Below are 25,481 nucleotides of genomic sequence, written 5' to 3' on the forward strand. Positions count from 1 at the left end.
TTTCCTGTCAGCCCAAACATAAACTCTGTACCAAATAAACATTAATTCCCCATTCCCCACCCCTATCCCTGGTACCCTGTATTCTAATTTCTGATACTGTGAATTTGTGTATTCTAATTATGTCATATAGGCAACATTATACAATATTTGTCCTTTTGTGTCTGGCTTATTTCATTCCACCCTGCTTTTCTTTTAAATAAAGCACTCATTGCTACCTAATATCTGTCTTGTTTACTGTCCAGCTCTTCTTACTAAAATATAGGATCCACTAAGGTCAAACTTGTTTGCTGCTGTATCCTCAGAGCCTGGTCATATGAACACCCGAAATGAACTCCTTCAGACAGCCCTCCCTGGTTACTCCAACTCATAATAGTCCTTTTCTCTGAATTCCCACAGCACTTATAGTGTGTACCTTTTTATTGCTATTGTAATTACTTCCTAGATGTCTTTCCAGGAAGACTGTCAGCTCCTTCAAGGAAGAAACGGTGCCTCAAATAAGGAATTCCTCACACTGTTTTGCGGAGCACAAAGCACATGCTGAATAAACCTAAGTTTGTGTAAATGAATGCTGCACCAGCTTGAGCCAAATCTGGCCAGAATCCGTTCAGGCTCAGCTGTATTTTGACTGAAGAATTGAGATGCTTCACCTTAACAGTAATAGCCCCCTGCTTAGAGAACAAAATAACACTAACTGAAATCATTATAATGTTAATTTTACTGATAATGAAAATAAAACAGGTTTAAGTGATTTTTCCAAGGTCATTGTTAGGAAGTAGCAAAGCACACAGGAAACATTAATAATTAAGTGTTTAAATAGAGATGCTTATTTTTGACTTGTAAATGTAGTATCTTTTTTTTAAAAAGCTCTGAAGAGCCCAATGTGCCTCTCTTTATTCCATTTTGGGGCTCCACACACAGTCTGTTAACTGAGCAGCTTCAGTTGGCAGCTGAAGGGTGTAAAGGGCTCAGAGGTGACCAAACCTAGCTTCTGCGTGGGTTAGAGACTGTAGAATCAAGAAACCTTGACTCTGGTGGCTGGGGTGGAAAAGTGAAAGCAAAATAGTGGTAATCACAACAAAAGCCGATTCTTCTTCTGTTCTTTTCCTATTTACCTGAGCTAGTACTCCCCCGACCTCAGTGTCTGTCAGCCCCATTCCTGCCCTTGCCATAAGAAGCAAGTTTTAAGTGCTTTGAACTCCTTAGAGAAATGCTTGAGAAAGATAAATGTGGGGTGTCGGGGGAGGAGGGTTGTTAATTTTAGCCTGGGGATCTACAGCTGGCACACAGTTTCCATCTCTACTCACTTCCACACCCTCAGTTCTGCTTGGGAGATCCCTCCTCCTGGGGGCTTCCCCATTCCCTGGTTTGGTCTGAGCCACAGTGGTAAGCATTCCAGAAAAATGCTTAAGTGAAGCCCGGCTGAGTCATTTGATGCACGCACGCCTTAGGAGGCGAAGGAAACGTGGTGATGAGAGGCACTGGTCCCAGGGGTGCCTTCTGACTCCTGGGAGGGCAGCAAGGCCATTTGCTTGTGTGCTTGCCGGGCACTGGGCAGTGACTCTCCTCAGCCCCTTCAAGGCTCCTGAGGCCCGCCTGAGGCCCCACAGTCCCTTTTTCCACTCTACGGGAGATAAAGGTTAGGACCTGTTCTGCAGGGCCTCACGCCCCGACGCACGTGGCGTGTGAGCTGATCTAGTTTAGGATGGTTCCTTTAGGACAACTCTGAGACTAGGACGTCTCCCTTCAGTCTTTTCTTGCACCTGACTTTCCCTGAGGAAAGAGGGCAATTAGGGAGAGGGAACAGGCAAGGCTTTCCAGTGCCTTGCTGGAGTATTCTAATTTATTTAAATTTAGAGAAACAGCAGTCTAATCAAGCAGTAATTAATTCCTTCTTCATTAGGGGTCTTCTGCATATGGATGAGCCGTGGGGTCACGCTGTCCCTCTGAGCAGAGACAGCTGCTGAAGGTGCTAGAGCCCAGTGTGCCCTCTTTTCTCCCCACCCTCACCCCACAGACAAGGACTAGATAAGATTCCTGCAGGGAAAGAAGGGAAAGGTTAGGGAGGCTCCCTCTCCCCTGCTCCCTCACTGCCCCCAAGAGCACCCTCAGCCCATCCATCGGTTCCATCCCTCCACCGGGCGTGGCTGCCCCTCCTGGGATGGCTCCAGGGCCCCCTGGGTTGGTCGGCGCTCTCCCCAGAAGTTTGTTTTCCTCGCACCTCTGCTTTTAGTTAGCTCCTCACTCCTCCTCTCTCAGGGCGTCTGACGCCCCACACGCACACACTGCTCCGAGCCCATGAAATACGCTCCCACCTTCCCACCCTCACACTCAGTCACACTTCCCTCGGTACACGGCGAACCTCCTAAACACCACAAACACACACTGCCAAACACACATCCATCCCGCGTTCCGGCTTCCAAGGTGAGCACGCCGAGGCAGGGCAGTCCCGGCAGCCCAGACTGCCCTCTCGTGCACTCGGCGATCTTCCATCCTCCCCGGGGCTACCCCATTTCCAGGGACCAAGTGGGGCACAGATGGAGAAGGGGGTAGAAATGGGGCCTGGGTGGTTACCATGGGAACAGAGCCTGGCAACAGCTGACAGGCTGGTGTGTGGGCTTTTGCCTGGGCTGCTGCAAGAGCCAAACCTAGAACTGGGGCCTCAGGGGTGACTGGTGCCAGCTGAGCGGTTTGTGCTCCCTCCTCCAGATGCAAGCCTTGTGTCCGGTGTGCCCCCTCCCCGAGCAGAGACTCGCTCTCAGAGAGGAAGGACAGTCAATGATGACAGTCAACCCCAGCACCTTAATGCTGCTGGGCTTTGGGGGGGGCAGGTGGGGAGGGGAGCAGGCTAGGGAGCAAGGCTGGAAGTGAACCGGGTAGGGCAGCCTCTGCTGGGGCTCCCCCCTCCGCTCTTTTCCTTCTTCCCCTTCCCCTTCCACCCTGCACCGTCCTCCATCTGTCTTCCTGGCTGTCTCTTCCTTTGCTCGCTTGCTCCACTGCCTGCCCTTCTAGGTAATTTTCCCTTTCCTTCAGTCTCCTTTTCTTCATGGTCTCTCTTGCCCTTCACTGGCAAGTAACAAGCAAGCCACCTTTTCCCTTCCGCTCCGCTGCTCCCCCTCAGGGCTGCTTCCCTCCGTCTCTCTTGGTTCTTTCTCTTTTCCCGCTGAAGGCCTGATTCCCAGCTCCAGGCCAGCGCAGGCCAGGCCACGCCCCCCTTCCCCTCCCTCCTGGCCGCCAGTCCCCTCTGTGCTCCACAGGGGTCATCAGGCAGAACCAGGGACTCACATATCTTGCAAAGGCTTTATTTGAAAAGTTTGAAACTTACATCCCACAAGAATTCAAGAGTATCACCACGAGAAGAAGAAAGAGATAATACAAAAATATATATCACAGCATAGGAGCCAGGTAGGAGGGGAAGAAGGAAGGTGGAGAGACAGTGAGGGGAGATGAAGTCAAGGGGAGAGAAACGGGAAGGAAGGGGAATGGCAGAATGAAGGAGGGAGGAGAGGCACCCAGGAAGAGGAGGCAGAGCTCCCAATGGCCTTGAGCCAGCTGGCTCCCATTCCTGGCAGCTCAGTGGCGTGAGGGAGCCCTCAGGGAGGCTGGAAGGGAAGGACTGGCTCAGGGGGCTCTGAGTTCCAGAGAGTGACGCACACGCAGACAGCCAGGGCAGACAAGACAAGAAGGCTTGGGGCAGGGCGAATGGGAGCCCCTTCTCCTTTAGTGCAGCAGGTGGCTCCCCAAAAGCCATCTCTCAGACATCTGAATTTAGCAGCGGGGTGGGGGAGAAGTTTGGGGTCTCACTACCCACATTCCCATGGGGGAGCCCTCAGGGTAATGAGAGCACCCTTGGAGTGGGATGGGGGAGACAGTAACGCACGACATGGAATGGGATGGGACAGTGGCAGACAGGGCACGAGGGGCCCCCGGCTCACCTCCCACCCACCTCCAGGGCAGCATGCAGGGGCCACAGAAACGACATCAGCAGGTGCTCATGAGGGAGAGTGTGAGCACGACACACAACACCACAACAAGGGGCCAGGAAATGCAGGGGAGAGGTAAGGTGTGCATGTGACGCTAGCCACCGAGAGGCTGAGCTGAGCCCGGGATGGGGGAAAAGAAAGAATGAAACACAGGAAACAAGAGGGAGAATGTGAGAGGCCGGCTGCGGCGAGAGGGTGCAGAAGACGACTGGACGACGACATGAGTGGGTGCCGTGGCCTGTGAGGGTGAGTGTGCAAGGCTTTCGTGTGAGTGTGCAAGGGTGGGGATGGGGGCCAGAAGCCACAAATATGAGGCCCCCACCTACAGAGAGGACTGCCCACGGGGCCAGTGAGGATTCCAGGGGTGCAAGGGCAGGAGCCAGGGGCACCTGCGGGCTGGGCCCCCCACAGCTGCCCCCCCTCAGTGGGATGGGGGCTATGGCAGCCCCTCGGCCTCCTGCTTGGCGGCGCCCCGACATTGGGGGCATCACAGATTCACCAGGGGAATCCTGAGAGGAAGAGGGAAAGGGCACAGTCAGGGACCAAGGGGGAGGTCTGAATCACAGGGCAGGTCCAAGGCCACAAAGGGGAGCGGGGTGAGAGGGCAGAGTTCAACGGCAGCACGAGAACAGGACATGGATCCAGAGAAGGTGGGAGAAGGAAGGGTCCCCTCGGAGAGGAGCTGGTCCAGCGCCCTCGGGAGAGCCAGGGACGGGGCTGGGAAGGAGAGCTGGGGGCTGTGGGAGGGCCAGGCCCGCCCCTCCCCACCCACCCAGGGAGCACCCTGCCCAGAGCTCCTCCGCAGACCTAGTTCCCTTTCCTCCCTCCCCCCTGCTTCCCCCCTGCCCTCACCGGTTCAACTGGAAGGCTGGTGCCCCCTTGGGCTGGGGCATCCCAGGCCGGGGTCCCCCTCGGGGCTCTTCGTGGTCAGGGGTGGGGGTGGGGGAGTCCCCGAAGGCCCCCAGCACAGTGACACCAGCCGGGGACAGGTCGGTCAAGGGCTGCTGGCTCTCCTCCTGCCTCAGGGCACCCTGCTGCCCCGAGGGCCGTCGCCGCTTCTGGCTGCGGTCCCAGCTGGACCATGGGGACATGGGGACGAAAGAGGTTCTTTCACACACTGAGATACCCTCTGCCCTGCGCCCACCATCCAACGGCAGAGAAACTTGGCCCCCAACAGTTCCCTGTACTAAGTCCAGGGGCCGTGCACCCATAAAACCACGTCCCCACCTCCCAGGGCCTCGGGCACGTGCTCTCGATGCTCTTGGCACATGCTCTGGTCCTGAACCTGCTCCAGAGCCACAGAAGGAGCCTCCCGCCCCCCTGCCCCCATGGTCTCCCAAAACAGCCCCCTCCCCCTGCACTCCCCCTGCCGCCTGCTGAGGAGGGAGGCGCCTGGCAGGTTTAGTGCCACCTCAAAGTCAGCTAATGACCTGGAGTCCTGAGTCTCATGATTCTCTCAGTAAAGTGTGAAGGACTGAGTGGCCCATTATTAAATGTGTGCAAAGCAAGCCCCAGATTTTCCTCCTCCTTCAGCCCCCAAACAGCCCTAAGCAGGGGACCTGCAGACTGGGTCAGTTTTCTTTCTGGCAGGAAGTGGGGACAGAGGTGCCTAACAAGCCCCCAGGGTACAGAAATAACCCCCCATCTCTGCTGACACCCTTGCATTTCCGCAGAGGAAGGATTTGGCCCTGATTTCTCACTGTCTCCCCACCCCACCCCCCAATCCTCACTACTTCTTTCTTTCCAAGGTCTTCCCTTCACCCCCCATTTCCCACCCTACCATCCTCAGCAAAGGTGCTGTCGCCCTTGCTCCCTCCCTCCTGAAGAGCCAGAGGACCATTCGTTCCCACTGGCCCCACTCGTGGGCCCTGCCACCCCCCCCCCCCCAGCTTACCAGAATTTGAAGATGATGCCAGTGGCCACCAGAACGATGATGATGGAGATGGTGATTGTGACATAGAGCTGGGGGTCCACACCTGATGGCGGGGGGGGCAGTTTCAGGGAGGCCCGAGGCAGTGGGAGTCGGAGTGGGGGCAGGCTCCGGGGTCAGACAGCACGGGGAGCCTGCCCCTTTTATTCTTATCATCAGCTCTCCCCTGAGTTTTCAGCTCTTTTCCTCCCCAATCCTTTTCCTCTACTTTTCCAAATGTTCTTCACCAAATCTGATGAGTTCCTGTGCGGAGGAGGCGGCTCCTGCACAGGAGCTGGGGAGTGGAGACAACTGTCTCGTCGGCACTCCCCAAGCCCAGTCTTCGCCTTGCAGGCCTACTCTTCCAGGGTCATGGTCTGCTTGGAATACTCCCACCCTTCTTCCCAGGTCCAGTTTCCTAGCCCTGCCCTGTCTGTCTCCTCCTAAAGACATGCTGTGCGTGCCTGAATGACAGCATTTATGCCTTGCCACCAGCGTTGACATATCTGCCTCCTCCAGCAGACCTGAACTCCCTGATAGTCAGATGGCATCGTCTCCATTCTGCCCTCCTCCCTGGCCAGCTTGGTGCCCGGCACATCTGTGGAAGGGGCTACCAGCCACGGCCTCTGTCTCTGACCCTCAGGTTCTTCCACCAGCCTCTCCCACTCACCTTCCCCACGGCCCCCGAACAGGAACGGCCGCAGGGTGGCAGGTGCTTCTCCGAGGATGAGCCCGTCTCCATCGCCCCTCATGGAGTCTGAGTTGGGGTGCGGGGTAGCCAGCCCATGGGGGGCTGCAAAGCCATAGTCCAGGGGCAGAAATCCAGGATTGGCAGAGTTGGGGTCCCCTCCATCCTCTCGAGACACTGTAGGGCCCCACACGATAGCCCACGGGTACTGGGATGAGGGCGGCCCCTCCTCAAAGCCCGATGGGGTGGCGGGGGGCGCGGTGCCCGGAAGGGCTTGCCGCCGCGATCTTGGCACCCGAGGAGATCGGCTTGGTGGGGGTGCCCGCTCCCACACACACACATGGCGGGGTGCCGAGGGGCCTCCCCGGGCACAGGGGGGGCGGGCCGGGGCTGGTGGGTTTCGAGGGGAGGAGGAGGAGCCCTGAGCAGGCGGCGGCAGGGGCAGCAACAGCAGTGGCCAGAGCGGGAGGAGGTGGGACAGCAGGAGTGCAGGCCTGCAAGAAGGCAGAGCAGGTAGGTGAGAGATCCTGGCAGCCACGGCCCTCCCTCCAGGTATTTCTGCAGAAGCAGGTGGGCCTTGGACAGCCTCTGGCCTCTTGTCTTATCTTCCCAGGGTCTAGCTCTCAGCATGGAGAGCCCTGGGTGGGCCGAGGAGGGAAGGGGCCAACACGCCAAGGACAGTGGTCTCCAAGCTCCCCTCTGCTGTGCCAAACTTACCACATCCTGGACTCCATGTCTGAGGTCTTCCTCAGCTGTGATCCAGATTTTCAACTTTTGGCCTTTACTGGGGGAAAAAAGGAGGTAGTCATACCCGACCTGGGCCAGCCCTGTGTACTACCCCCCAGCTCATTCAGTCACCAATTCTATTCCCACCTCTACCCCTGCCGCCACCCAGGATTCACTGCTTCTCAGCATCCTTTTGGGGGAAACCCTCCCAGAGTGGCTCCTTATCCAGCCCCCAGCCCCTACCTACAACTCCCCAGGTTCCTGTTACTTCCCCACCCGAGTCTATTCGCTGCTTCTCCAGCTTCCTTCCTTCTCACTTCCTCTGCCTGCAGCTCCAAGCTCTCCTTGGATCTTAATTTAGAGTCAAGAACCTTGTGATTCCTGGAGCACCTACCGCTAGGGAGGGAGTCTGAAGGTGGGGGGAGGGAAGGAGAAGTCAATCTGAATGTGTGAGTGTGTGCGTGAGCGTGGGGGGTGGCTCCAGCCTGCCCACCCCACTTGCGGTCCGAGGCATTTCTCTTATGATTGGCCCCAGGAGTCTGCATCTTCCAGGAGAAGGGCAGGAGGAGATGGAAGGATGGAAGAAAAGACACAGAAAGAGAAGTGGGTGGGAGAAAAAGTAGAAAAATATAATTTTTGCTCTTAATAGTTCATCATTCAAATGCACAGGTGCCCCCTGAAGGGAGCTGAAGTTGGGAAGAGGCCACCCCCTTAAATGTAGCTCTCCAGAACAAAGAGAAGATTCTCCTGGGAAAATAGGGGTGGTCAGCTTTGAAAGTGGAAGGGCAAGTTCTTGGGGCTGAGGGGGTGCTTCCCGATCAGGCTCCCCAGAATGAATGAGAATGTGACGCCCAGTGTCCTCTGGATGCTGGGTCTAAATCTGCACATGGTGTACTCACAGAGGATAACAGGAATAAAATGGGAGAAGGCTGGGAAAGGAACTGGGGAAGTGGGCAGTGGGGAGATGTGGAGAGGTGATGAACTCAGAGAGAGACAGCTGGTTAAGAATGAGGAAGGAGGGGGGAGGTGAGGAGGAAGAGGGTATAGAGCTTGGGGGTGGGTATCAGTTCTTAAGGAAAATGGGCTGGGGAAGAGTGGGGGATGCTAAGGGAGAAAAAGATAAGAGGAAAGGTCTGGAGGGGGAGGGACAGAGAGGTGAAGGGGTTAGGGAGCTGGAGAAGAAGGGGCAGGCAGGAAGAAGGGGGTTAGGGAGCTGGAGAAGAAGGGGCAGGTCTATGTGGGGTGGAGAAATGGGAGAGAAAGGGATGGACCGGGCAAGGGGAAAAAGGAGATGCAAAAGGAGAGAACCTAATACAGAAGACAAAATGAGAGGAGGCAGGGCTGGGAGAAGAGAGAAGGGGAAGGGCAAAGATGGAGGAGTTGGAAATTGTTTCTTCAGATTGAATGGGATATGGAGATATGGAAAGACATAGGGATGGGGGCACGGTGGGAAGAAGAGAGGGAGGGAAAAAAATGGGAGCTAGCAGCCAGCGGGAGGGAGGAAGGAGTGTTCGAGCGGACCAGTGAAGCGGAGAAGGCTCACAGGGACAGCTGTGGCCTTGACTCCAGGACTCGCCCCTCGCTCCAGTGCATCCCCCTCCAACGTCAACTCAGCTCTAGGACCCCGCGCTCCATTTAGCCACCCCCTCCAGGAAGCCCGCAGCCCCCCGGCTGGCGCGCCACCCCCACCCTCTCCTCGAGCCTCACCGACCTGTTGTGCGCAGGAGACGAGCTGGGGGGTGGGGCGGGGGCCTGGGCGGGGGGAGCCGGACACCGGCCCCAGCGCGGCCCCCATCCCACCCCTCCCACGGGCCCGCGCTCCCCGGGCACCGAGGGAAAGCGGCGAGAGTGGGGGCAAAGGAGGAGCAGGAGGGCGGCAAGGGGTCCGGAGGCAGGAGCGCCGGCAGCGGAGAGGGGGCCCGAGGCAGGAGGATGCCCCGAGCCGAAGGCGGGACGGAGGCAGCCGCGGGGACGGTGACCGCTGCGCCAGGGAGGGCAGGATGGAGACCGGAGCAGCAGAGGGATGGAGACCACGGCGGGGAGGGAAAGCTGGGAGCTGGAGCCCCGAGCCCGGGCAAGGGACCCCACCGGGAGGGGCGCGAGGCGAAGGGCGCCGAGTCGGGAGGAGCAGGGCCGGGCTCCCTCGGGGTGGGGGCGTGGGGGTCCCTCCCACTCACCTGCATGCCGGGTGCAGCGGCGCGGCGGCTGCGGGAGCTCTTTGCTGCGCGGGGCTGGGGAGCTGCCGGTGCTGGTGGGGCGCGGGGCATGGTCGGGGGGCTTGGCTGGCAGCGGGGCGCTGGAGCGGGTGGGGGGCGGGCGCCCGGGGCGCGGGGCGGCGGCGACGGCGGCGGCGGCGGCGGCGGGAGATGCTCAGCTCGGCTGCGCTCGGGCTGCGCTCGGGCTGCGCTCGGCTCGGCTGGGCTCGGGCTGCCCTCGGCTCGGCTGCGCTCGGGCTGCGCTCGGCTCGGCTGGGCTCGGGCTGCCCTCGGCTGGGCTGCGCTCGGCTCGGCTGGGCTCGGGCTGCCCTCGGCTCGGCTGCGCTCGGGCTGCGCTCGGGCTGCGCTCGGCTCGGCTGCCTCAGTTCGGTCGCTCTCCGCCGGGCGGCTCGGAGGACTGGGTCTCCGCCTCTCCGGCTCCCGCCTGTAGACAGCGCATGATTTAATCCTCCTGCCGCCGCGCCGCAAGAGGCGCGCCCAGCTTGCTGTCGGTGGAGGGTTGAAGAGGGCAGTGAGGGGCGAGTGGCCGTCCGGTGCCCCGGGATCTAGATTTCCCTACCCCAACTCCGTGGACACCCATGGTCGCTCAAACGGTTTCTAAGAATCTGAGTCACCCAACCTGGGCCTGGAGTCAAGGCCCCGTACCATTTTTGGATTATCCCGGATTTCACTCTGGTCCATCCACGATGCATTCGTTCTGAAGTAACCCAAATGATCTTTAAAATAATTAAACCACGTGGCTTTTCCAGCCCTTGGAAAATGATCCAAACTTCTCTTTGTAGCTTACAAGACTCTATATGGCCTCGCCCCAATGTAGTTCTGATTTCCTCTTCTACCCCTCCCCATCCCTCCAGCCATATTGGACCTGGTCTCTGTTCCCAGGACCAGACCAACTTAACCTGCCTCAGGACCTTTGCTGTGCCTGCTGCTGAAATGCCTTCCCCTTGGCTTTTCACCATAACTGAAAAAAAAAAAAATCAATTTTATTGCTACATATTAATAAAGTATACAATTCACCTAAAGAGTACAATCGATGGTATTTGGTATAATCACACAGTTGTGTGTTCATCACTTCAATCATTATTAAAGCATTTTCATTGTTTCAATAATAATAAAAAACAGACAAACTATCAAACACAATCTTTCACCTCTCAATCTCTCTGTTTCCCTTGCTGTACATTGCAGCTGTTTCTGGCTCTTCTTGCACAATTATTTATTTATCAAGCAGTTTTATTGAGATATATTCACATACCATACAATCTATCCAAACTGTATGACCAATGGCTTTTAGTATAATCACAATGTTGTGCATTCATCAACAAAAACAATTTTAATACCATTTCATTATGCGAAAAGAAAAACTTCACACCCCTTAGTATGCCTTCCCCAGCCCTACGTAACCATTAATCTAATTTCATCTTTAAAAATTGATTTATATTAACATTTTATGTAAATGGAATCATACAATATGTAGTACTTTGTGTCCGGTTTCTTTCACTTAGCAATTTAGTGGGTCTTTTTTGTCTGATATTAACATTTTATGGTATTAACATACATTTGGGGAAGTGGATTTGGCTCAACTGGTAGAGTGTCCACTTCCCACATAGGAGATCCAGGGTTCTAACCCAGGGCCTCCTGGCCCATGTGGTGAGCTGGCCCACGTGCAGTGCTGATGCACACAAGGAGTGCCCTGCCATGCAGGGGTGTCCACCGCCCCACTCACAAGGAGCGAGCACCTCAAGGAGAGCCGCCGCAAGCAAAAAAAGCGCAGCCTGCCCAGGAGTGGCACGGCACACATGGAGAGCTGACACAGCAAGATGAGGCAACAAAAAGAGACACAGATTCCCAGTGCCACTGACAAGAATGCAGGTGGACAAAGAAGAACATGCAGCAAATGGACACAGAACAGACAACTGGGGGGGGGGGAGAGAAATAAATAAATAAATCTTGAAAAATAAATAAATCTATAAAAAATATGTTTGTTCAACTTCAAAGAAAAACAGTCTCATATATACAATTCTACCCATATCATAATTCAGATGTGGTTTTACTATGCTATACAGTTCCATGTTACATTTTTTAGATTTCTTTTTAGTACTATATATGACTTCAGACATTCCCTTTAAACCACTTTCATACCCACATAATTGTACTGCTAGTTACAAACGTTATGTTGGGCTTTCACCTTTTCTATTCATTCCCAAAGATTACATCTTTTTTTACCAATTCTGCACAAGTCAACCCTCAGCTTTCCATTCTCTAAACTCATTCGATTTTCTCGTGACCCATATTGAATTTAGTAACTCCACGAGATTACACAATCTATTTAGTTACTAGTAGCACAATCATAAAGTATTTGTGCTTTTGTGTCTGGCTTGCCTCACTCAATATAATGTCCTCCAGGTTCATCCATGTTATCGTATGCTTTACGACTTCATTTCTTCTTACAGCTGCATGATATTCCATCATGTCAATATACCACAGTTTGTTTATCCACTCAGGTTGAGGGACACCTGGGTTGTTACCAACTTTCGGCAATTGTGAATAATGCTGCTATGAACATCAGTGGGGAGATGTCTGTTCATGTCACTGCTCTCAGTTCTTCTGGGTATATACTCCGTAATGGTATTGCAGGGTCACATGGCAAATCTATATTCAATTTCCTTATAACTGTCAAACAGTCCTCTACAGTGGCTGTACCATTCCACATTCCCACCAACAGTGGATAAGTGTTCCTATCTCTCCACATCCTCTCCAACACTCATAGTTCTCTGTTTTTTTAATAGTTGCCATTTAATACGTGTGAAATGATATCTTGTAGTTTTATTTGCATTTCCCTAATCGCAAGTAATGTTGAATATACATATATATATATTTGCCATTGTATTACTTCTTTGGACAAATGTCTGTTGAAGTCTTTTGCCCATTTTTTAATTGGGTCGTTTGTCTTTTTATTGTTGCGCTGTAACGTCTCTTTACATATCATGGACATTAAACCATTATCGGATATGTGATTTCCAAATATTTTCTCCCATTGAGTCAGCTGCCTTTTCACCCTTTTGACAAAGTCCTGTGAGGTGCCGAAGTGTTTAATTTTGAGGAGGTCCCGTTTATCTAGTTTTCATTTGTTGCTTGTGCTTTGGATGTAAGGTCCAAGAAACTATCACCTATTACAAGGTTTTGAAGATGTTTCCCTACATTTTCTTCTAGTGGTTTTATTGTCCTGGCTTTTATATTTAGGTCTTTGATCCATTCTGAGTTGATGAGATTCTTTTGGTATGGATATCCAGTTCTCCCAGCACAATTTGTTGAAGACACTGTTTTGTCCCATCATCATGGACTTGGTAGGTTTATGACTCACTCTTTTCATTCACATCTCACTCAGGTCCAATGTCCTCTCCTCTGGGCCTTCCCTAATCTCTATCAAAAGCAGCCTCCTTTGTCCCAATCCCACCCCATCCCCCCCACCCCCACACACACACACATTAAATGTTTTATCTTCCTCCTTACTCTTCTGGGACAACACACTTTCCTAGTTCCTTCTCAGGCCTCCTCTGTTCGACCTCTAAACGTTGGCGCCTCCTCGGGCTCAGTCCTTGGACTCGTCTCTTTCCACGTTCTCTGCCTGGTGATCTCATCCAGTCCCAGGGCTTAAACATTATGTAAATGTCAAGGAGTCCTAATTTATATCCAGCACTCCAGACTCATTTATCCAACAGCCTACTTGACATCTCCTCTTGGATGTCTAATAGCCGTGCTAAGCTAATGTGGCCAAAATAGATGTCTTGAAGCTTCCCATCCTTTTCTCTCTCCATGTTCCCTATCCCAGGTCATGGCAACTCTAGTTGTTCAGGCTAAAATCCCAGGAAACAGCTTCTCTTTCCTTTTTCTCGCTGACTCCCTCTCTTTATGTAACCCATCAGTAAGGCCTGTGGGCTCCACCTCCAAAATAGAATCCACCTGCTTATCTCCATCTCTGTTGTTATCACCGTGGTCCAAGCCATATCTCTCATCTGGAAATTGCAATAGCTTTATAACTGGCTCCTCACTTCTAGTCTTGCTTTTTTTTAAAAATTTCTCTCCCCGCCTCCCCCCGCCAGTTGTCTGCTCTCTGTCCATTCGCTGTGTGTTCTTCTGTGACTGCTTCTATCCTTATCAGCGGCACTGGGAATCTGTGTTTCTTTTTGTTGCATCGTCTTGTTGTGTCAGCTTTCCTTGTGTGCGGCGCCATTCTTGGGCAGGCTGTACTTTCTTTCACGCTGGGTGGCTCTCCTTACGGGGCACACTCCTTGAGCATGGGGCTCCCTTACGCAGGGGACACCCCTGCGTGTCACGGCACTCCTTGCGCGCATCAGCACTGTGCATGGGCCAGCTCCAGACGGGTCAAGGAGGCCCGGGGTTTGAACCATGGACCTCCCACGTGGTAGGCGGATGCCCTAACCACTGGACCAAGTCCGCTTCCCTGTCCTTGCTTTTTACACACTAGTCTTCACAATATCCAGCGATATTTTAAAAATATAAATTATATGCTCTCCCATGCTTAAAATCTTCCAGCGACTCCTCATTGCATACATCTAAACTCCTCGTAAAGAGAAGCCACCAACTTGTAGTCCCCTTCTAAACCATGCTCCTGTCAGATCAGAATTCTTGCTGTTCTTGAACATCCAAAATCATTCTCTCTGCACCCCTGTGCTTTCAGTTCCCTTGTCCTGGAATGCTTTGCCCTGGCCCCCATCCTCATCTGGTTAGATCCTTCTTGACATTGAGATCTCTGCTCAAATTCTAAAGTGGCCCCCTATTTCATCACTGTTTCATTGTCTTTCCAACTCCTCGCTTTCTGAAATGCTCTGATATCTGTATTCTATTTATTGTCTGCTCCCGCCCTCACCCCTGAATACATCAGACTGTAAAAACCTCATCTGTCTTATTCACCCTGTACCCCGACTCCTACCATTGTGCCTGGCACTTAGTAGGTGTTCTTTATTCATTTGCTCCCTGAACTTCTCCGGAGACTCCTGCCCTCTCTGCATGCTTCATCCTCTGCTCCCCACTTGCCCCTTTCCTTTCTCTAGGCCTGCCCTCCCCATGGCTGCCCCAAGCCCATTGCTTCAGGCCCAGTCTCTGTCACACCCATACCCGTCCCACGCCCTCCCTCCGCTGAGTTATTACTATCATTAGCCAGGCACTCCGCCTTCCGGAAAGAAGCCTGCTGTTCTGACTGGCATCTGCGTGGCTGCCCTCCTGCCCATCTGTCCCTGACAGCCCTTCATTCCCAGGTCAGAGCGGCAGGGAGCGGGCTGTCCTCCCAGCGGCAGGGAAAAACAGTGCATGCTGGGTGCGAGCCAGGCCAAGAGAGGCTGGATGTGCAAATCACGCTGCATTCTGGGCCTGGGGGACCCCACGGACTCCTCCTGTGATGGGTGTGGATCGAATTTATCTAGTGAATGTTCCCTACCTGAGTAAGCGCCTCTTATCCTGAGGACTTTGAGTCATTAGCTATTAGTTCCAGTATTTTTGACTCCATCTTACAACAAATACTTTTTGAATACTTACTCTTAGCTGGGTACTATGCCAAGAGCTGGGGATACACTGGAGAAAAAGAACAAAATCACTGCCTTCTTAAAGCTTCCCATCTAGTGAGGGAGACAATGACATACAGAATGATAAATGTGCCTTCAGAGGAATTTGAGGAACTTCCCACACCCACAGTCTCTATAAATTCTATAAACTCTCTCTCTCTCTCTCTTTTTTTAAAATCTTAAACCCCGAGCACCAGGAACTGATCCTGGGACCTTCCAGAGAGGGTGAGAGGTGCTTAACACCTTGCACCACCTCAGCTCCCTGGTCTGCTGTGTCTCTTATTGTCTCTCCTCTGTGTCTCTTTCTGTTGCATCATCTTGCTGCAACAGCGCCCTGCTCAGGCCAGCGCTCTGCTCAAGTCAGCACTCCGCGCGGGCCAGCTTGACGCACAGGCCAGCTCGCCTTCACCAGGAGGGCCTGGGAATTAAACCCTGGACCTCCCATATGGGAGATGGGAGCCCAGTGGCTTGAGCCACATCTGCTTCCCTATAAACTGTTCCTTGATCACCATCCCTGGGCTCACTTGGGGCTCCTAATATTTGTCTGTGTAAGTTTCTGTTTGTTTCCTGTGCTCAAATGCCCAAAGTCTTCTCCTCTTCTCACTCTCAGCTGATGTTCTTGCTCTTTCTCTGAGAAGATCGAAGCAGTTAGAGGAGAACCCCTCCTCCCTCCACCACATCTCCCTGCCCCACTGCTCCGTGGGTGCAGCCCAGCCCCTTTCACCTACTCAAAGTCATTACTCCAGCGACTGGCCCTCCTTCTCCCCCCATGATCACTCTCCTCCTCTCTATTTAATTATTCCCAGCAGCATGCAAGCATGCTACAATTTCTCCCAGCTCAAAACAAGCCCTGCCTCCAATGATTGTCTATGCATTCTTCCAGAGTTTCTTCATACATATAAAAGCAAATAGTAATAGACTTTCTAATCCCCCCATGAATTTTACATAAATGTTGGTGTACCATATACACTGTTCCACATCTTTCCTTTTTCACCTAATGACATATCTTTGAGATCTTTCCATATCTGTGACTAGACAGCTTCTTTGGCCCCAACACAGCCTCCTAGTATTTTAACATATGAAGGCATTCCCAATTTTTTTTTTTTAATATTTATTTTATTTATTTATTTGTCCCCACCCCCTCATTGTTTGCACTTGCTGTGTCTGTTCATCTTCTTTATTCCTTTAGGAGGCACCGGGAACTGAACCCAGGGCCTTCAATGTGAGAGGACGGTGCTTAATCACTTGAACAACCTCAGTTCCCTGCTTCATTGAGTCTGTTATTATGTTTTTCCTCTTCTGTCTCTTGTTTCATCATCTTGTTGTGTCAGCTTGCTGTTTCTGCCCACTGCACCAACTTGCTGTCTTCTTTAAGAGGCACTGGGAACCAAACCATGGACCTCTCATGTGGTAGGCAGGAGCTCAATGTTTGAGCCACATCTGCTTCCCCCAAACGCTTTTGAACACTCCCTTAGACTTTCAACCAAATCATCCCACTGAAAATCCTCTTGGCAAGGCTACCCATGACTCCCACATTTCCAAATCCAAAGGTCAATTATAAATGTCCTTTCACTTGGCTGTCAGCAGCCTCTGACAGTTGATTATTTCCCCTTCTAAAAACACGTCCTTTACCTAAATTTTAAGACATCACACTCTGCTGGTTTTTTTCCTAACTCACTGGTTGCTCCTTCCAGCCTCCTTTACTAGTTTCTTCCCATCTTCCTGTCCACTACATCTTGGCTCCTGTGGTGCTTTGAAGCTGTATGTATCTCAGCAAAACACATATTCCTAAATTTAATCCATTCCTTTGGGTGTGGACCCATTGTAAGTAGGATTTTTTTCTTCTCCTAGGAGGCATCGGGGATTGAACCTGGGACCTCATACATGGGAAGCAGCTGCTCAGCCACTGAGCTACACCCACTCCCCAAGTAGGACTTTTTGGATGAGGCTGTTTCAGGTAAAGTGTGGTCCACATAGATCAGGGTCTTCATCCTGTTTACTGGAGTCCTTTATAAGCGGAATGAAGTTCAGATACAGAGAGAGAAAGCTGCAGGGAACAAGAAGCTGGAACCAACCAAACCTGGAAGAGAGGGGAGAGGCCAGGAGAGGTACCATGGGACTTGCCACATGACAAACTAAGACCTGCGGTTTGCCAGCAGCCGGCCCCGGAACACCATGGTCTCACAGGAGAAAGCCTCGTCTCGATGATGCCACTCTTTGGACTTTCTTTTCATCTCAAATCCAAGAGCAAATAAATCCCCACTGTTTAAGTCGACTCATCTCAAGATATTTGCTTGAGCATCCCAGGGAACTAAAACAGCTCTCTTTTCTACCTGTAGTCATGGTCACTCCCCAGGAAAGCTCATTCAGCTTTGGGGCTCTAAACACTCTTCTGAGGACTTCCACATTCCTATCTCCAGCCAAGCCCTCTCCCTCCCTAGATTTGCTCTAATCCAACTGCAAAGCCGCCCTCCCTCAGCCATCTCTCTCTTAATAAATAGCATCTCCATTCTTCCATTTGCTGAGGACAAAAATGTTGGAGTCATTCTTTTTTTTCTTTTGTCTCTATAGCTGGAAAGTATTTTATTTAACTTTATGCCATATATATAGATATATACAAATATATAATTTGATGCTTTGATGTACAAGACAATAATATCTATGTTAGTTACATGTTAGTAATAAAGTTGGAAAATACAAAGACTACCTGTGAACCCACCACTCAATCCAAGGACTAGAAAGTTACCAATAACTTGCATCCTTGTTTTCCCCTCTCCCATCCCCAGCCTCCTCCCTATAATCATTAATTTTTTTAAGTTAGAGAAGTGGTGGATTTACAGAACAATCATGCATAAAATACAGGGTTCCCATATGCCACTCTATTATTATTATTATTTTAGGAGATACCAGAGATTGAATCCAGGACCTTGTACATGGGAAGCAGGAACTCAACCACTGAGCTACATCCTCTCCCCTCGCCTTGCTTATTTTTGAGCTCTTTTAAAAATGATATTGTATGTAGTTTTCTAGCACATTTTTCCACTCAATATTATGTTTCCAAGATTTATCCATATTACTGTACTTCATACACTTGCACTGGAATATAATGTACCAATGTGCAAATATAACAAATATTCCATTATTTATATACTCTTTTGTTGATGGATTTAGGAATTGACTCTTTTGTTTTTGTTTTTTGCTATTATAAACATGTGAACATTGTTATGCTTCTTCCTTGTTTATATGTATGTATAGGAGTTTCTCTAGGGTATATATCTAGGTGGAACTGCTAGATTGTGAACATAATCTCTCAGCTTTGAGAAATAATGTTAACTTGTTTTTCAATTTACGCTCCTACCATCAATATTTAAGTGCCCAGTGATCTACATTCCCTCCAACACTTGAATTTTTAGACTTAATTCCTGCTAATCCACTTGGTGTACAATAGTATTTTGAGATTTTATTTGACATTTCTCTAATTATGAATAGAGTTGAGCATCTCTTCATACGCTTCTTAGCCTTTTGAATTTCTTCTTCTGGGAAATGTTTCATCCATTGGGCTGTTGTTTGTGCTTTTCTTATTGATTTATGGGAGTTCTTTATATATTCTGGATACTAATCATCCGTCAGTTAAGTATGTTGCAAATATTTTCTTCTTTTGAAGATATTTTTTTGTGACCTGTTCTTTCATTTTTTTCATGATATATTTTGATAATCAGAAGTTCTTAATTTTAATATGGGCATATTATCAACCATTTGTTTTATGATTATGCTTTGTCTTGTATTAAAAAAAACCACTCTTACCTCCATCCTTGATCAGTAAAATGGTCTCCTGTATATTCTTCAAAAATTTTTAAATTTCGCTCTTCATACTTAAATCCTAAATTGACTTTTGTGTCTGATATATTCTAAGGATTTATTTCTCATTTTTCAAAAATGGAAAATCCATATTCTAGCCCCATTTATTAAGCAGACCTTCTTTTCTGCCCTGCTTTGCTATCTCTGTTATATATCAAAGTCCCATATGCACATGGATCTCTTTCTGAACATGCCATTTTATTCCATTTGTCAACTTTTTAAAACCTGCACTGCTAGTACACTTTCTTAAATCCCACTATTTTAAAATAAATTTAGATATCTTCAATAGCAAACACCAGCCTTCCCATAAACTCTCCTTCATCAGAAATGTCTTGGGCTTTGCTCTATTTGAGAATCAGCTTGTCAAGTTCCACTGGGTTTTTACGGGAATTACATTGAACCTAAAGTCCAATCTGAGGTAAATTGACATCTTTTTGATATTGTAACTTCCTATCATGGATTTGAGAGATTTCTCCATTTATGTAAATTGTCTTTAATGTCTTTCAATTAAGTTGAATGATTTTCTTCATACAGATAATGCACGTCTTTTGTTATATTTGTTACTAGGTACTCCATTGTTTTGTGCTCTGATAAATGCATTTTTTTTAATATTACATTTTTGCACTTTTTTTTTTTTGCAAAAAACAAAACAAAACCAAAAACCCTACAGGACCAGGCTTATAAAAATGTAATTGCTTTTGAATATTCATTTTAGAGCCACCTTGATAAGATTTCCCTTATTTATAATATTTTTTCTAGAGAGTTTTTCAATTGCCTACGAAGACAATCAGATCATCTGCAAATGATGGCAGTTTTGCTTTTTGCTTTCCAGTGATGTGACTTTAATTTCCTTTTCTTGGGCTGGCCAGAAACTTCAGTACATTATTGAGTAGATGCTGTGATGGCTGGCATCCTTGTTTTGTTTAAAGAAAATAATTCCAATGTTTTCCCAGTAAGAATGGTATTTGCTGTAGGGGTTTTTGTTTTGTTTTTACAATTTTCTTTAAAGATTTTATTTTATTTATTTATTTATTTTAATTTATTTCTTTCCCCTTCGCCCCGCCCCCAGTTGTCTGTTCTCTGTGTCCATTTGCTGCGTATTCTTCTGTGACTGCTTCTGTCCTTATCAGTGGCACCAGGAATCTGTGTTTTTTTCTTGTTGTTGCATCATTTTATTGTGTCAACTCTCTGTGTGGGCGGTGCCATTCCTGGGCAGCTGCACTTTCTTTAGTGCTAGACGGCTCTCCTTACGGGGCGCACTCCTTGCGCGTGACACCCTTGCGTGGCAGGGCACTCCTTGCGCGCATCAGCACTGTACATGGGCCAGCTCCACATGGGTCAAGGAAGCCCTGGGTTTGAACCGCGGACCTCCCATGTGGTAGGTGGATGCCCTATCCATTGGGTCAAGTTCACTTCCCTGTTTTTACAATTTTTATCATGCTTAGGAAGACTTCTATTCCTAAGTTGCTAAGAGTTTTGTCATGAATGGGCATTGAATTCAATGCTTTTAAAAAATCCACATAAAGATAAGTCTTATATAACATAAATATGTAGTATGATGAATACTTTAAAAGGCAATACCAGGGAAGCGGATTTGGCTCAATGCATAGGGCGACCGCCTACCACATGGGAGGTCCAAGGTTCAAACCCCGGCCCTCCTGACCCATGTGATGAGCTGGCCCATGCACAGCGCTGATGCATGGAAGGAGTGCCATGCAATGCAGGGGTGTCCCCCATGTAGGGGAGTCCCAGGCTCAAGGAATGTGCCCCATAAGGAGAGCCACCCAGCACGAAAAATGCGCATCCTGCCCAAAAGTGGTGCCACACACACAGAAAGCTGACGCAGCAAGATGACGCAACAAAAAGAGACAGAGATTCCTGGTGCTGCTGACAAGAATATAAGTAGACACAGAAGAACACACAGCAAATAGACAAAGAGAGCAGACAACTGAGGGGGGGCAGGGAGGGCAGGGAAGGGGAGAGAAATAAATAAAAAATAAAAATAAATTTAAAAAAATAAAATCTTTTTTAAAAAATTGGCAATATCAGGAAGCAGATGTGGCTCAAGTGATTGAGTTCCTGCCTAACACATGGAAGGTATTGGGTTCTATTCCTGGTGCCTCCTGGAGAAGACAAGCAAGACAGCAAGAGGGCGCAACCAGCTGGTGTGGCAAGCTAATGCAACAAGATGATGCAACAAGGAGACACGAAGAACAAACACAGTGAGAGAGACAACAAAGCAGGGAGCTGAGGTGGCTCAAGCACCTCTCCCACATGGGAGGTCCCAGTTTCCATTCCCAGTGCCTCCTAAAGAGGAGATAAGCAGACACAAAAAGCATACAGAAAATGACCACAGGGAGCAGACAGTGAGTGCAACAATGAGGCGGGGAATAAATAAATTAAATAAATCTTTAAAAAATTTTATATGTATCCAGTACATTTAACTGAGAAATGTATGTTTTTATCCAACTGTATTTTCTTTTTATTTCTTAATTATTGTTTATATTTTCAATTATTAAATGTACAAAATGAAGTTAAAAACAAAACAAGCAAACCAAAAAAAGCAATATCCATGTAACTACCATACAGATCAAGACAAAGAACCTTGTCAGGTTCCAAAAGTCCCTGGGTACCCCTACTTCATGCCCTCCTCACAGAAAGTAAATAGTATTCTGACTTTATGCCAGTCACTACCTTGCCTTTCTTAATAGCTTCCCCATATGTGTATACATTCCTTACAATATAGTTTCTTTTGTCTGCTTTTGAAGATGTATGTAATACTATTATATGCGTCTCTTATACTTAGGAGTAGAACTGCTGCATCCCAGGGCAAGCAGGTCTTCCACTTGATTAGATAATACTAAACTCTTTCCAAAATAGTTTTATCAAGTTAAACTCCCTTTAGCTGTATATGAGAGTTTCTCTTGTTCCATATCTTCATCAACACTTGGTATTATTGGACTTTAATTTTAGCTATTGTGGTGTGTGTGCACAGTGAATTTCTTTATTGCGCTTATTTGCATTTCCCTGATTACTAATGAGGCTGAGCACTTTTTCATGTTTGTTGGCCTTGTGGATTTCCTATTTGGTGAGGTGCTAGTTCACATCTTTAGAGGGTATCAGCATAGCTCAAGTGGTTGAGTGCTGGCATACCACATATGAGGTCCTAGGTTCAATCTCTGGCCCTAGTACTTAAGAAAAAAAAGTACTGAAGACTTCAAATCTTTAGCTCACTTTTATAATGTTTATTGTTAGGATCTTTAGCTCACTTTTATAATGTTTATTGTTAGGATTTCCCTTATTGATTTGTGGGAGTTCTTTATACATCCTGGACACAAATCTTTTGTCAAGTATATGTGTTACAAATGTTTCCTCCCATTCTGTGGGTTGTTTTTTTGATCAACAGATGTTCTTAATTTATTGTAGTCAAGTTGATTGATCTTTTCCATTAGGGCTAGTGGATTTGAGTCTTAAGAAATATTTCCTGAGCCTGAATTCATGAATATATTTCTCTATATCACCTTCTAAATGCTTTTTAATTTTCCTTTTATGTTTAGTCTACTGTACAGTGGGAATTGATTTTTGTATATGACCTAAAGTGGGGGTTCAGTTTTACTTTTTTCTCTATAAATACCTAATTGTCACAGCAACATTTATTGAAATATTTCCTTTCTCACTGGTGCAAAAGCACACCCCTATCATAAATAAAGTATCTATATAGGCGTGAGTCTACTCCAGGGCTCTGTAGTATGTTAACCAGCGGTCAATTTCTCTATCTCGGTGTCAGTACAACACAAACTTAATTAATATAGCTTTGCAATTACGTCTTGATAATCTGGTAAGACAGGTCTTCCCACCTTGTTAACCTTCTTCGAGAGGCTATTCTTAGCCTTCTGCAATTCCGTGTACAGTGTGGAATCAGTTTGTCAGTTCCACACACCCACAAAAAAATCTGTTGGGCGTTGGATTAAGATTGTACTGCCCAGTGCACTGGGAAGCGCCCCGACTGCGAACTCTGGACTCCGCCTGCCATCCTTGGAGGACAGGATGAGGGACAGCGGGGACAGGCTTCCGGCTGGCATGGGAACACACTCCAACCGTTTATATAGATGGCAGCTGCCGAAATAATGGAAGAGATGGTGCAAGAGCAGGACTTGGAGTTCACTGGGGACCTGACCATCCTCTAAATGTCAGTGAGAGAGTTTCTGGACGGTAGACAAACCAAAGTGCTGAACTAAAGGCAGCCCATAGAGCAACTGATCAAGCAAGGAGCCAAAACCTGGACAAACTCATCATTAAAACGGACAGCAAGTTTGTCATCAAAGGTGTTACAGAATGGATGCCTACCTGGAAAGAAAATGGATGGAAAACAGTCTCTGGAAGAGATGTTGTCAATAGAAGTGATTTTGAGAGCATTGATCGAGCTTCCCGAGGAATGGCTATTCAATGGGCTTACGTTCCTGGTCATAGTGGCATCGAAGGCAATGAAGCTGCTAATAGATTGGCCACAGAAGGAGCTAGAAAATAGAGAAAACAAGGCAATTTTAGTCTTAGGAGTTAGCTGTCATCTAGAAGCTTTATCTGCTGGTGTCAGTTCTTAACATCCTCCCAAGAACATCTCACTCATTTCTTTCTACCTTTTTTTTTAACCACTGATAATTACTAACCTCCTTATCAAGTACAATACTCCTTATTAAGTACAAGGAGTATAATATAATAAAACAGACTTCTTGTTAAAAAAAAGAAAAAGAAAAAAAAAGATTGTACTGAATGGGACTCCAGGCCAAAACCCAGCCAATACCATGCAGTGAGACAAGCTGGAGGCCTGAGAGTCATGGGAGCTACCACGGCCACCCTGGGGCCCTGGGGAGAGCCAGATCTGGTGCGGTGCTCTTAGGCAGTGGCCTCGGAGTCCCTAGTGCCTGTGGGCCTGGAGGTGACGGGGCGGGGGGAGGGGGGGCGCAGGGCCAGCCTGGAGCTAACCAGGAAGGCTCGACCTCCGGCCAGAAAGCCTGAGCCTCGGAAGTCACTTTGCAGGGGCAGTCTTTCTGGCCACCTGTCTCCCAGACCTGCTGCCTGGCTACCTGGCTGCTACGGATGAGGCCCTTGCAGCCCTGCATGTGACGCTCTGGTTCCCCCTGCAGGAATTCCTCCTGGCCATGGGCTACTTCTTGGTCCTGGTGATGGAGCAGATCACACTGGCTTACAAGGAGCAATTGGGGCCATTGCCCCAGGAGCAGACAGGGGCTGCTGCTGCAATGGTGGGCCACTGACTGGCAAGATGGGCCAGGGCTCCCACAGGCAAGCGGAGTCCCTGCAGCACCCTCGGCCCTGCGTGCCTGTGTCCTGGTCTTTTCTCTGGCCCTGCACTCAGTGTTCAAGGGGCTGGTGGTGGGGCTGCAAGGAGACAGGGCTCGGGCTGTGGAGCCGTGCCTGGCCCTGCTGCTCCACAAGGGTACCCTGGCAGGCAGCCTGTCCCTGCAGCTGTTGCAGAGCCACCTGCGAGCACAGGTGGTGGCTGGCTGTGGGACCCTCTTCTCATACAGACACCCCTGGGCATTGGGCTAGCTGCAGCTCTGGCAGAGTCAGCTGGGCCACTGCACTAGCTGGCCCAGTATATGCTAGAGGGCATGGCGCTGGCACCTTCCTCTATATCACCTTCCTGTGAGATCCTGCCCCCAGGAACTGGCTACTTTTAAATTGAGGATTCTCAAGGTCATCCTGGTCCTGGCAGGCTTTGCCTGGCTCACTGGCCTGCTCTCCATCCAAGTCTGGGGGGCTTCAGAGAGGCGCAGGGGAAGTTGGGTATCAGGTGCCCCTGCCTTTCCTCCCTCCCCCAGTTTGTGAGGAATAGGCAGGATTGGAGAACAGAGGCACTGAGGACCAAAGAGTTCTCCAGGAGCTAGAGTTGGAGACTTTGGGACTGTTTGACTAGTGAGAGGGAAACAGGCAGACGAGAGCCTTGCCCCAGGCCCAAGAAATAAGAGATGGTCACATCACTAGAAAGATGATCAAGGATTTTAGGATTGGTTATGACACTGTCTGCCAGAATCAGGGACTGGACTTGATGAAAGGGCAGGCTGAAACTGGGGCTGCTGGGGTTGGGCACCCCGCTGCTGTAGGGTAGAGACAGGAGGAGGGCATAGGCCAGGGGCCAACAGTCCTGTTGGTTCTAGCCCATGTCCGCACTCTGCCTCTTGTGAGAGACCCCTCCCACTTTTCCTAGCTCATATTCTCCTTCTCCTAGAGGGCTATTTGCAAATGGTTCCTCCTGCCAGTTTGGTACTTTCTCTGGTCTCTCAAACCTTGCTAACTCCTCTATTTGCAAAGTGCCAAATAAGTCCCCTTCCTCTTTCTCCAAACACAGTGAAGGCACTGAGCCCTGCCCGGCCCCTCAGTGCAAGGGCCTGCCCGCTTTTGATTTTGGTCACAGATCCTGGGGTAGGGCAGAAGTGTTTTCTGGGCTGGGTGAGGGGAGGGTTAGCAGAACTGCAGCCTCCTACCGATCCGGCACCCTGGGGACAT

The 25,481-nt window shown here is 49.5% G+C and overlaps 1 protein-coding gene and 1 pseudogene across 1 annotated transcript; one reads left to right on the forward strand and one right to left on the reverse strand.

The window, feature by feature from the left end:
- Positions 1–3,283: 3,283 nt before the first annotated feature.
- PIANP (PILR alpha associated neural protein) lies at positions 3,284–9,736 on the reverse strand. Its single transcript, XM_058282688.2, has 6 exons — positions 9,481–9,736; positions 7,295–7,361; positions 6,560–7,071; positions 5,875–5,956; positions 4,833–5,054; positions 3,284–4,489 (listed from the first exon to the last, which is right to left on the reverse strand). Exons 2-6 carry the CDS (start codon positions 7,309–7,311, stop codon positions 4,468–4,470), a joined length of 855 nt encoding a protein of 284 aa, XP_058138671.1. The 5' UTR covers positions 7,312–7,361; positions 9,481–9,736; the 3' UTR covers positions 3,284–4,467.
- A 14,054-nt stretch (positions 9,737–23,790) lies between these two features.
- Positions 23,791–24,803, forward strand: LOC101436206 (zinc transporter ZIP1 pseudogene; annotated as a pseudogene).
- Positions 24,804–25,481: the final 678 nt, after the last annotated feature.

This window comes from Dasypus novemcinctus, chromosome 20 (assembly GCF_030445035.2).
Source record: "Dasypus novemcinctus isolate mDasNov1 chromosome 20, mDasNov1.1.hap2, whole genome shotgun sequence".
Taxonomy (NCBI): Eukaryota; Metazoa; Chordata; class Mammalia; order Cingulata; family Dasypodidae; genus Dasypus; species Dasypus novemcinctus.

What these genes read in the sequence shown, in the direction of transcription:
- PIANP (XM_058282688.2), bottom strand. An exon ending in GGCATCATCTTCAAATTCTG is followed by an intron (nt 5,055 to 5,874) that starts GTAAGCTGGGGG and finishes CCCATGGTCCAG; the next exon opens with CTGGGACCGCAGCCAGAAGC. An exon ending in CCAGCCTTCCAGTTGAACCG is followed by an intron (nt 4,490 to 4,832) that starts GTGAGGGCAGGG and finishes TCTTCCTCTCAG; the next exon opens with GATTCCCCTGGTGAATCTGT.